The 12,419-nt window shown below is 42.5% G+C and overlaps 3 protein-coding genes across 5 annotated transcripts; 2 read left to right on the forward strand and 1 right to left on the reverse strand.

Annotated features, from left to right (window-relative positions):
* Positions 1-228: 228 nt before the first annotated feature.
* Positions 229-5,804, reverse strand: dclre1c (DNA cross-link repair 1C, PSO2 homolog (S. cerevisiae)). Its single transcript, XM_076160085.1, has 15 exons — positions 5,545-5,804; positions 5,383-5,434; positions 5,146-5,230; positions 4,892-4,951; positions 4,735-4,790; positions 4,367-4,468; positions 4,212-4,284; positions 3,925-4,065; positions 3,718-3,819; positions 3,372-3,508; positions 3,200-3,254; positions 2,949-3,037; positions 2,749-2,846; positions 2,092-2,175; positions 229-1,906 (listed from the first exon to the last, which is right to left on the reverse strand). Exons 1-15 carry the CDS (start codon positions 5,651-5,653, stop codon positions 1,098-1,100), a joined length of 2,052 nt encoding a protein of 683 aa, XP_076016200.1. The 5' UTR covers positions 5,654-5,804; the 3' UTR covers positions 229-1,097.
* Positions 3,816-7,099, forward strand: meig1 (meiosis/spermiogenesis associated 1). The gene is made up of 4 exons (XM_076160086.1): positions 3,816-3,905; positions 6,035-6,150; positions 6,442-6,592; positions 6,827-7,099. The coding sequence occupies exons 2-4, from the start codon at positions 6,140-6,142 to the stop codon at positions 6,977-6,979; spliced, it is 315 nt and encodes a 104-aa protein (XP_076016201.1). The 5' UTR covers positions 3,816-3,905; positions 6,035-6,139; the 3' UTR covers positions 6,980-7,099.
* A 1,107-nt stretch (positions 7,100-8,206) lies between these two features.
* Positions 8,207-12,278, forward strand: tmem243b (transmembrane protein 243, mitochondrial b). Of its 3 annotated transcripts, none has more exons than XM_076160056.1 (5): positions 8,207-8,411; positions 10,069-10,336; positions 10,450-10,500; positions 10,604-10,708; positions 10,816-12,278. In XM_076160056.1, the coding sequence occupies exons 2-5, from the start codon at positions 10,259-10,261 to the stop codon at positions 10,933-10,935; spliced, it is 354 nt and encodes a 117-aa protein (XP_076016171.1). In that variant the 5' UTR covers positions 8,207-8,411; positions 10,069-10,258; the 3' UTR covers positions 10,936-12,278. The 3 variants fall into 3 exon arrangements, with proteins under 3 accessions (XP_076016171.1, XP_076016172.1, XP_076016173.1); XM_076160057.1 differs by having other exon boundaries at positions 10,095-10,336; XM_076160058.1 differs by having other exon boundaries at positions 10,098-10,336.
* The last annotated feature ends 141 nt before the right edge of the window (positions 12,279-12,419 follow it).

Consider the following 12,419-nt stretch of genomic DNA (forward strand, 5'->3'; position numbering starts at 1 on the left):
TGCTGGCCATACGAGTAAAATAAACGAAGCTTGGATTTGAAATATTAGATTGACGTTAATATTGATTCAACAGTCACTCAAAGTCAGCTAGTGACGTCATGCACTGATTTGGAAAGAGGGTACCTACTTTGTATTTTAGGGGTGAGGATGCATCTCCGAAACTATCGATTCACACAAACTTTCTTCAAACTTTAATATGTAAAATAAGACACAACTCTATTTCAAATATATAAGTATATTTATTTATTTGCAAATATATAAATAAACGGAATCGGAATGAAAATAAATTGGAAAGTTAAAGTATTTATTCACCGAGGCAGTCAAATAAGATTTTCAACAACTTGATTCGATGTCGGATTTAAGAAGAAAAACTTCAGCTATGTTACAAAAGTTTGTTTACTTCAAAAACAATGATCCACTGCTAAGAAAACAAAGAAAAGAGCAGAACAGACCACAAACTGTCAACAAAAAAGGAAACAGCAGCCATGAAATGCACAGGTGCATGAACTCACCATGAAGAAAAGGCAGGAATGAACTGAAGTGCGTTGGAGTGAGTCGTGTGTTAGTATGCTGAGGTTTGTGTGGTTGAAGGTTAGAATCATGTGCAGCTGGAACGAGCCTGAGAATTGTGTCAGAGACGAGAGAATGACCCCGTTTACGATGCACTGAGGTCTGAGCAGAACATGGTGTGTTTATATAGAAAGAGGAAATAGACGTATTTGCAGCATGTAGCTAAAACACCAATGCATCCACAATGTAAACTACATGGTTATCAAGGTTCCATTAATGTGCCTGTAGAACTGCACAATCAGAGAAAATCAGAGAACACATGGTCGACAATGTGCAAAATAAAGTTGTAAGCTGCTCAAAACTAAGAATGTAACCCGACTGAAAATGTACCTGGTAATGTACTTGATTGTTGCAAACCTTCCCAATGTCTTAACTTCCCTTTCTCATACCCACCAGATAATCTGAGCCTTTGCTTTAGATGCTGTTTGGAAAACATCTACGGGTGGCGACTGGCAAGAAAAGCATCGAGTGCAACGTGAAAATATAGGTTGACCATTATAGCATTTTTACCCTGAAGGGTTTGGTCACTAAACAGAGTATAAGTCATTGTCTCTGGAGGATCCCGGACTTCCTATTCTTTTGATCACTTCCTCTTCTGAGGCCAACTTCCTGTACAGCTGTGACAGTTCATCTGGTCGAGGAATCTTTGACTCGGGCGTGCAGGGAATGTCAAAGTCCGACGACACCTGAGACGCAGACATCTCCTCTGCTTCTGACTGGAGCGTTTGGCTGTCGCCCTCCCTCCTCTCCCGCATGATGTCAGTCCTCGCCTCGCCTCCTTCATGCCTCTCGCGTTGTGATTGGAGGATGATGGTGTCGGGTAAGCTGCGGTCCTGGTTTTGCGAGGAATGATTGGATGTGGATGCAGACAGCGTCAGGGCGAATTTGTCTTCCTCGTTGCCGTCGCTGTCGCTGAACAAGTCAGGGGTTTGGGAGCCTGTCATCCTGGAGGGGGAGGTGCTTGGGTGAGAGCAGCAGGAGCGTGATTGGCTGTTTTGGCTGTCAGTCAGTGTCTGCATGGTGAAGAAGTCTTCCCATCTCGGACGCTCAGACTCTTTGCTTCCCTCCTCCATCCCCTTCTGCTCAGCGTCTCTCCTCTCATTCACCTCTTCACCCGTCCCTGTTCTGTCCTCCTGTCCCTCCTTTTTCAGTTCCTTCTCTGTCTCTTCCTTCGGCCAATCCTCTTCATCCTCCTCCTCCTCCTCCTCCTCCTCCTCCTCACCATTGGATTCAGTGCAGTCCATGTAGTTTTGTGCTGTGGCTTGCGTGTCTGTTGCTGACAGAGGTAGGGTCTGCTCAGGAGGGATGGGGGGCGCTGTTCTTTCAGGAGCTTTGACTAGAATGAACACAACAGTTAGAGAGCTACAGGAAAATATGCAAAAATGTATAATGTATAATAGAAATTCCTAATGGGGATCAGTGTTGATTATTGTCATAATTTCCTGTGTACAATATCTTCATGTAAACACCTCAGACACAATGAGGACAAAAAGCTCAAACATGAACATTTTTCTTACTCACCATGACTTTTTCCTTCCTGGTTCATCTTCTTCCTCGCTGGTGCCAGGTCGAACACGTCAAACAGCCCGTCATCACTGTCTGAATCTGAATATGAAGCATGTAAACACACATTACACATGCTCATAATTCCCACGGCGATAAGAAAACGTCAAAACAAACTGCACCTCCGATACCATGACTGTATCTATATTTATCTATTACTTTACTTTATATCTACTGAATCTTTACTTGAATCTTTTAGCTACAACTGCAATTTGCAAGAAGTCTGCAAAACATGAATTTGAATTCTCCTTAGATGATCTAGATGATGCTTATTTATTCATGTGTTCAGCAGGTACATACAGACACTGTTGCTCCTGTGAGGCCTGTAGCTGAATCTAATTTGCATCATTTACATACTTATCAATAGAATATTTATGCTGTTTGAGGCTGATGCTGTTGCTGTGTATTATTCATGCATTGTCTGTATTAATGTTGTACACTTTAGATGTGTTCATAGACACAGAGTGTAAACCAGAGGGCTGTAGTTTTCCTGGAGATACCAAACAAATATTGGTTTAAGTATTGAGCTGAACAGACACACAGAACACTGACCTACATCAGTGTGTGTGCGTGTGTGCGTGTGTGCGTGCGTGTGTATGCGCGTGTGTGTCTCACCATATGTAGGTTGCTCCACCATGGTGCGTTTGAGGATCCCCAGAGGTCTGTACACAAACTCTGCTCTGTCAGATCTGTTTCTGCACATCAGCCTCAATCTGAACAACAAAAAAGAGGAAAAGTGTTTTTATTTACTATATTCAATCCTTGCCATATTCTGGTCATTGGTCAGATTTAACAAACAGTCTAAAGTGACTCACATCTCTGTAACATCGCTCAGCGTCCGACCGAGCGGTATGACGCTGGGGTAGATGTTGACTGGCTGCAGGTAAGACAGGAAGTCTTTAATCTGAGAGCACAGAGGACGGGGAAGAAGGTGGAAATGAATGAAAACAGGTGTTAACGTTCACATTTTTTGAGGGACTCTTGTGAGTGAAGCTGTGAAGACCTTCATGTACAGCAGCTTCAGCACATCTATGGTGTTGGTGTATTCTATAGAACATGTAGGTACCTCTGAGTAGGACGAGTGGAAGCTGAAACAGGCTCTGAAGGAACTGGACCCTGTTCTGAAACACAATAGCAGACAATCTCACCCATGAATGTACAAACTTCAAGGATACTGTTTATCACTATAAATAATACGTCACACGTTTTGTGAGTGTGTGTGTCACTCGTGCTCTCACTTTATTACAACTTTGGTTTTCTTGGTTCTCTCCCCAAACCACATGGTGGACGGTTTGATGCTGATGATGCGGAGAGGAGTCCCATCAGCAGCTGTGGGGCCGCACGGCAGCCTGTTACCATAGAGGTACTCCTCGTCCTGCACACCCACACACACAGACACACACTGTTGCTGAGGATTATGCACTAATCACAAATTTAAACTTCCATGACTTTCAAGGTGTGTGAACTGCCTGTGTGTGTGTGTGTGTGTGTGTGTGTGTGTGTGTGTGTGTGTGTGTGTGTGTGTGTGTGTGTGTGTGTGTGTGCGTGCGTGCGTGCGTGCGTGTGTGTGTGTTGTTCTGTGACCTTTGGATGTCGACAGGCATGGATCTGCGTCCTGTAATCGGTCGTCACGTAGTTCAGGATCTCTGGCATATTCTTGAACATCGACAGGCTTTTAACGTGGATCTGCCAATAAGATAATCACAGGAACGAAATAATAAATTACATTGCAATCTGGGGAGCGCAATATGAATTTGGACCCGTGTGTGTAGGTGAGTGTGTGTGTGTTACCTGTGTGTTGAACTCCTCTCCCAGGTTGGTAAACAGGTATTCGTACCCATACGCAGCTCGACAGTTGAGCCACACAACGTGATAAGAGCTCTGAGTGATCCAGTCTCTTACCAGCTCAGTAATGCCGCTCAGACACACCTCCTACACACACACACACACACACACACACACACACACACACACACACACACGTACATTGAATGGGAAGATTACTAATCGTATTATTGTGATTATTTCACAAGCATTTAATTGTATTGGACCTATGCTGAGTCAATGCAGATTCCTACCCGACTGGGAATTTGATAGAAGCGTGGATCATAGAAAGTGGAGTCCAGATAGACGCTCTGGATATCTTTGACTCTGTGTGAGGAACAGAAAGAAAACTACTGAAACGTGTCCCGGAGAGATGATCAAAAAGCAGAATTGATGGACGGAGACAAACCTGCTGCCAGAGTGCAGAGCCTCCATGCGTGAGACGTCTCCCATCGCCAACCTGAAGTCTCCTGTATACAACACATTACCATGGGAGCCCTCAAACAGGAACCTACACACACACACACACATGCTGAGTTAGTCTTTAACTCATGCATTAAATTACACATGCCACATATTTTAAAAGCTGGCAGCCTGTTAGACAAAAACACATGCATCTCCTCTGCGGAATTTATACTGAAGTAGGAAGGAAGAGCAAAGAAAACATCTGAAGATGCAGAAGTACTGACAGGGAAATTCAAGAACTGGAAATGCAGGAAAGAAGTTCACACCAAACTAAATCTAAAGCCTGGAGGACTTGGAGAAGGTTTGACTCACATGACTGAGCCTGGACAGTGGCCTGCTGGCAGCAACGTCACCACAAGGTCTTCTTTCTGTGACGCAAAACACACAGGATGGAGAAGAATAAGATGGTAATACTGACCCACCTCAATGTGACAACACAAGCTTCTGTCAAAGCCTCTCTTTGTTTCACCTCTCCTGATGCTTCATCCACCAGGGAGATCTGAGTCGGGCTATCGAGCTCCAAAGGAACCTAAAGTAGAAAATCACAATCGCGCAGATTAACACTGTCTTTCATTGTATCCTGTTGTGATACTGAAATAAAATACGTCAGTTGTACCAACATAACAAAAAGTTATTTCAACATGAATCCCTACATTCGTTCTATTAACATTTAGACATATAGAGTAACACAGTTGTAAGTAAAAATTAGTTGGTGCAACTCACGATGTAATCCTCCCAGAAAGCATATCTCGGGTTGGTCAGCAGAATCTCTTTGGTCACGAAGGAGCAGTAGAGTTTGACTGTGCGACTGGAAAGAGACGAAGCACAAGATGATGATGTGGGTCAGACTTTACAAACGAATGAGTACTTATATCAGTACTAACAATACTACACAGCGTTGTGTTGGATAAAAGGAACAGGACATATACAATAACCTGATTACTACTAATGACTCATCACCTGAATGCCAGTTTTCTCTTCAGCAGAGGTCCTTTCAGTCCTTTCATGTGATCTATACAGAGGAAACACACCACATCAGACAGAAGCCTTTAAACGAAGCCCAGAGCGATTCGTTTAAAGGCTCTGGGCTTGGGTGGTAAACATTGTTCATTGTTGGCTCACCTTTATGACAGTGGGACAGGAAATATGCCCGGGCATGTAAATTCTCCCTGTCGAAGCGGTCCAGAGAAATGTTGGGATACTCCTTCATCCGACCCGCGAAAGAACTCATGTTGCCCTCTGAAAGTATTTGGTTAATACTCTAAAAGTTAATGCGCGTTCATAAAGTCGTACATCTTAAATTCCCAACAACAACGCCCGGCGTTTGTTATTGTTATTCACAGAGTCCGCTCAATGCTCTCTCCCTCGTTTCTTTTTGCGGTAAGGACTTGCCGCTTGGGACGCACTACCGCCATCTACCGACAACATCTACACATGCATACATATTTTGATCCAACACGTTCCTCTTTATACAGAGATCTTAAATAAGCGCACATCGCGACTTGATTACAATTCAATTACAAAACAATTTATTAATTATCAGTTCCAAAATTATATCCTCCTCATTGTTCAGCTCTCGTTTGATTGTCAATCCCTTTGGCGTCATCTGCAGGTAGCAGACAGAATGTCTCCGGTTACCAGGCAACCAAGGACAAGCCATAACACTGACGACGGAGCTGTACATTGGCTGGGAAACTTGTTTAAACGTTTACTTTAAATGAAAGAAAAGTAAGTTTTGTTTTGTGTGGCCAGAGATGTACGAAATTTGGTTGCAGAAAGTCGCCATGTAACGTATGTTTGCTCATTATGAATACATACAAGGCTCATACAAATGTTTTTTCTATATATTCATATCAACTGTGGTTCGTTATGTAATTCGGCATACATACATTTACTTGTACTCTATGTATTATTGTTTTTTAATTATTTTTATTAATGGTCAGGTTCTTAGACACTTTCAAGCTGTTCTGTTCTATGAATAATGCTGATTATTTTTGTACTTCTGTGACACCTTACTAGTAGCAACGACATGTCCTGTGCCAACAACTCAGAGCCAAAGGCCATGAGCAGAGCCAAACAATGGACCACTGAGGTGGAGAACCTGTTCAGGTTCCAGGCGGCCGGCTACAGAGACGAGCTGGAGTATAGACAAGTCAAACAAGTGGCTTTGGTAAGTGGCTCATCATTCATCTTCAACTTCATAAATCACTGAATCTTTACTCTGAGATTATTTCTACTGTCTCTCTATTGATTGTGTTATTAATCTGCAAAGACTGTTAATCATACAATAGTATAATCCTATTCACATGCTGTAAAAGTGCATACATAACCTTGCTGAAGACAGGTGGTGTGCTCACAATATAATCAAATATTTATCATTCATCTCTCTCTGTTTCTGTCACAGATCAATACATGGCCAGACAATGGGTTTGTAAAAAAGCTTCAACGTCGAGATGGCACATTTTATTACTACAGCAGGAAAAGGGAGTGTCAGGACAGGGATGTCCACAAAGTCAAAGTCCCATCCACTGGAGATGACGATGCATCATCCCATTAATAATTATGACCCCAGTCAGTGTTGTTTGTTGCTTTTACAGAATGGATAAAAATCCATCTCCTTTGATGAGCACTTGTTTTGTAATGGGAATGCTAGTTTATAATTTGCAATAAAGATGTCTTTTCCAAGATGGATTTTCCAGTAGGAAATGCTTTAATTGCTCCAACTAGCTCAGCAACAGAGTTTTGTTTCCAAAAAAACACCAGCTACTCTCATTCAGCTGTGGCCATTTGAAGGAGTTAAAGAACTGTGTTTAATCTGTTTCTGTAGAACTTCAGATATAAAGGTCAGAATACTGAGGTTGTCAGGCTTTTTCATGCCTCCTCACTAAAACATTTATCACCTTTTAGAAAATGTGACTGAACTTTGCATTTGAGGATTAGAGCTGGGCCCGCCTATCACACTCTCCTCATGTGATGGCAACATGGAGACTGAGATTACTTATAGCCCGCTGGCAGTCACATCTGAGCTTTCTACACGGATCAAGATCACAACGTTTCATTTAGTTTCCTCCATATTGAGACATACTGTATATGCTTAGTAGGGTGTCATTAAAGATTGGATTTCTAACGGAGAAAACTCAAAACTGCAGTGCCTGAACACAGTTAAACACAGTCCAGGCAGGTAAGTGCACTTTTACTTTATGGAACATTCTATTTATTTGCTTATGATGTTTGAAATATAACTATGTTGAGTTGAATTACCATTTTAAGATGCCCGTCAGCCTAAAAGAATGTTCCTAGTTTTGATGATGTCATACATGTTTTAAAGGTTATGTTGGAAATTGGGCTGAGCCTGTTTCAACAACAAACCTTTATATAACTTAATAATATTGTGTCAGTGTTGCTAATAATGCTCGGACTCTTTTGTATATCACACAGGAAATACTTGCTTGTAGTATTCATAGGAGTAAGAGTTGGTTATTGTGATGTAAGCGTTTTAACAACAAAATAAAAAGGGCGACTAAATTATCTGTCCCCAGTTAACATGGAAACGAGTTACTCCGAAACACCAAATCTGCGTTTCAATCTAGTGTTTCACCCTCGCCCCGCACACAATCATGCCCTAAAACGTGTTTGTTACTTTGGAGTTGAGTATTTTCTTATATGTTAAGCCAATACTTTTCTCAGAAATTCACAACTCACGCTTAACATATCGACCTTTTTTATGCTCGAAAACTCTATTTCCCCCCTCAATGGCCCCTAAAACCCTGTAAACGCGCAGTGTTAAACTGTCTGATATCTCCATGGAGTCTGGTCGGCTAAACGGTTACCCGGTTCCCCTTTAAGTACCTGCCCGTGTCCTTCCCCTTTAACAGCGGCTTGACCCCGTTGCTCTGCTGCTCTTCTGTTGGGTTCCCAGCGGAGTTTGTTGTTTGAGGGCAGAAAAGCGAGAGGATCCACCCGGGGAGAGTGAGCAGAAACTCGGCCAGGTTTGTCCCGACGCTCCCTTATATTCTCCCGGACCTTCTCCGGAGCTTTGCTGAGCAGTAGTGCGCTAACGTGGCTAAGCTAACCTGCTGTAAAGTTGGCCTTGTAGCTCTCTAACATAAGTAAAAGCAGCTTTGGCGCCGTCATGTTTAGTTGTCATTTCGCGACGTGACACAGTTAACATGTCAAAAAAATGTGCTTTGGCTGTAGAAATAAGTGCTACTCATGTTTACGCTTCACCTGCTGTTACGGTTTACAGCCAACAAGATGTTAATGTAAAATAAAGGGTATGAGTTTAGCTGTTGCCATTAGCACGACAGCTAATCAGCTCTTTTGGCAAACAGTAGTGTTTTGTTGTCACAAAGTTAACAGCTGTTAAAGTTTATCAAGGTTTTTGGTGCTTTGCAGGTGTTTTACTGCTAAATTAGATCTCTGTCCGAGTCACAGTCATCTACCACAGTCACAGTCGATATATCGACCAGTTAAGCAGTTTTATTAATCGATTAAGTCTTCCTCTGTGTACACACGTCGATATTTTGGCCATGAATCGGTTCTTTTAGTTGTCAGTGTGGAAAAGTGGACTTTTGAAAAATAAAGGATGCCTTTAAATGTCATTAAGTAAGCTTTATTTGGCTTTAAAAGTCACTAATTCGTTTAACTAGAACGTGTCCGATCTTAACTCCAACATGAACTCGCTTGATTTATGTTTATATAAATGATTCTGGGATGTTAAGTTGCACCAAACCCTCGTGTGTGTCCTGGTGTAAGTCGCGGGGTCTCTCTTAAGGAGCCTAGTGAATCACAAGGCTGCAGTGGAATGTTGCTCTGGGCCAGTTTAACGTTGGCCATAATGAAACTGTTGTTTTGTGCTGAGAAAGCGCTGTGATTTCCTTCACCGCTGCCTTCTGACACATAAAGGAGGAGGAAACAACCACAGCTGCTGTTCTTGTGAAAATGGCTGTTGAACCCTGCTGGGGTGAGAGAGCGAAAGAGGATTTATAATAATAGAAAAGAAAAAAAAGGTGTTTACCCACTTTGACTGAACGTCCTGTTATTTTAATTCCACCATGATCTCCCATGAGTATAATTCTGAGCTGATGACTAAATATTCCCCTTTATTTTGGTTTCTGTTGTGTATTGAAGTACCTGTGAAGATATAGAAGGCAGTTTAAAGCTTATTTGCTACTGTATTTGCTGTATCAGCTGGTGAATCAGTGCTCAGGATCTGCTTACTTCATATGCAGTTCTGCTTTTTGGATCTGGTTCAAAGTTGGCAACAACAAAGTTTTAGAGAGTTTGGGATTTTTCATTTGGTATGTAGGGGTTCCTCCTCCAGTCATCGTCTTCATCATAGTCATCATTTTACTGAAAGCTTTGACTGGCTGACTTGTGTCACACCTGTGCGTAGAGGAAGCAAAGCAGAAGTCAACAAAAATCAGTTGTCTGTTTCCTGTCATAGTGCCCAGCAGCTGTTAACCACAGCAAGCAAACTAAAAACCACAGTAACTATGGCAACAACACTGTAACAGAAACAGATGTTGGATTAGGTCAAATGAAGAATAACAGTTAAATATGAAGGCAAAGATATGATTACATCTATTCAGTGCATATGAATCAAAAGCTTGTATCCCAGGTTATTTTACCTGTTTTGTTGAACAGGTAAAATAACTCCCCTTCCTGGCCAGCAGGGACAGACCTCCACGATGTCCCCCCCAGCCTGCAGACACTGAGGCCTGGGGACAGAGGAAGCTGCCGCGAGCTGGCGTGCAGCAGTTGCTTCACGCTTCCATGAGGCGGCGTTGCTGAGAGGAGAGCACACTGTGTCTGTCTGCACGTCTGTCCAGAGGTTATGGAGGAGTTCAGCGGCAGGACGTACGGCACCAGCGGCCTGGACAACCGGCCTTTGTTTGGGGAGACGTCGTCTCGGGTACGAGCTGCAGACTGGAAGCTTGTGAACGCTGCGATCCAGTGACGTTAGAAGTTGAGATATAAGCAAACATCTGTCCCATACTAACACAGATGTTTAACTGCTCTCCTCAGGATCGGATCGTCAACCTGGCTTTGGGGGGATTCACGTCTATGGTTGTTCTGGTAAGTCAATTTAAATACACTAAAAAGCCTTAAAAATGAAACAAATGTTATGACCCAAAATTTTGAAACGTGTAAGAATTCTTCAAACTTTTGTCTCTTCTAGTTGACTGTGATCAGTTCCTTCGTTTTCCCCTCGCTGCCTCCACGACCGTTGAACGTCTTCTTTGCCGTGTGCATCCTGTTAGCCTGTGGATCCGCCATAGTGCTGGTAACACACACACACACACACACACACAGCATCACGATGATGTGAAATCTTCGCCAAACTTTCGGCAGACACCATCAATTCTGAGCTTTTGTCTCCTCCTTTTCCAGATATTTTGGTATCGGCAAGGCGACCTGGAGCCAAAGTTCAGGAATCTGATCTACTACACGCTGGCGTCCATCTTGCTGCTGTGTCTATGTGCCAACCTCTACTTCCATGATGTCAGGTAGAGCCGAAGAGGAAGAAGGGAGGACTTGGACTTGGCCAACGGAAACACTCTCACAGACACGCAGAGTGAAAGAGACGGGGAGAACGCAAACCAAAAAACACAATGACTTGAATATGCTTTTGTAGCCACAGCAGATGAAGAAATCTCCAGTGGGACCAAAACAAAAGCCCTGCTGGTTCCAGTGGGAGAAGGAAACTCTTGACTTGTTGCACTTGCACACACACACACACACTCACACACACACACACACACACACACACACACACACACACGGTGTAACTTTGTAGGAAAATATATTATTCTACTGTACTGTAAAGAGGCCATATATCTGCCTGATACACGCTGCTGGAGTAAAGAGTGTGTGTTTACATGCACGCGCACACACAGTCACATTGGAGCACTTATGATCCTGTTACAAAAGTTGGAATTCTGACGACAGTGGGTGGGAAAGCCAGATGTCATGTTCATATTGGGAATGTCATTTTACAGGGAATGTTATCAATTGAATTTTGCCTCATTTCCTGACAGTTTCTCATCTTGCGTTTATTGCAGTCTAGTTTTGTTGTGAATTACCGGTGTTTTTTCTTTCTCCTCGACGTGTTGAAATTGTTAATTCAAGACACATGCTTTTGTTTTTCATTCGGGGGAAGAGAGAGTGAAGTTGTAATATTTTGAGGAAGTGTTCTAATCGTATCTAAGACTTTTTGTAATATTTCAACTTTGTATCTTTCTCTTAATATTTCTACTTTCACAACATTTTCTCTTGAAGTATTCACAGCTTCATTCTTACCACAGTGATGACACACTGATTGTCGGTCGCAGAGTTCTGATCAGGTATCAGGTATCTGTCACGTGCATGTAAACACACAAGGTGAAGCCAAACACACACACACACACACACAGCAATAACAAACGGCGAGTGTCAGGGTTTGTAGCAAATTATGCAAGTTTGTTTCTCTTTTTAGCTTCTTCTCGTCATATCTGATGACCTCGGCTGGATAGAATGAATTTTCCAAATTATACGTAAAGCCAAACCATTAGAACCTACTGCCAGCACTCAAAAACTGAGTGGGACTGAATCACGCGTTTGTCTAAGCCATACTTGCACACACACACACTCAGGCCAGCTGTAGCACAGTTGAATATAATTCCTCGAGGCTGCACAGCACAACAGAAGGTGATGTTTGATTCCATCCTATATTTTGACATGAAGAATGAGCATTTAACTGGTTAAATCCAGATTGAGACCTTTGCGATGCTATATTGGGGTTGTAAGGGTGTCATAGGTTTGATAAAAAAAAAAAGTTGGTTTATATCATCTTCCATCGTCATGACATCAGAAGAGCCAGGAAAAGACTGAATGAGTCTGTTTGCCTCATTCTTCAAAGACCTGTTTGTAAATTAGGCTTTATCCCGAGAATGTAACTGGAAGCTGTTCGTCATAAGAGGAACAATGATGAAGATGAACATGAAGAAAGACTCGTC

Source organism: Genypterus blacodes, unplaced genomic scaffold (assembly GCF_046128005.1).
Source record: "Genypterus blacodes isolate CSIRO-AG114 ecotype Tasmania unplaced genomic scaffold, CSIRO-AGI_Gbla_v1 ptg000103l_1, whole genome shotgun sequence".
Classification (NCBI taxonomy): domain Eukaryota; kingdom Metazoa; phylum Chordata; class Actinopteri; order Ophidiiformes; family Ophidiidae; genus Genypterus; species Genypterus blacodes.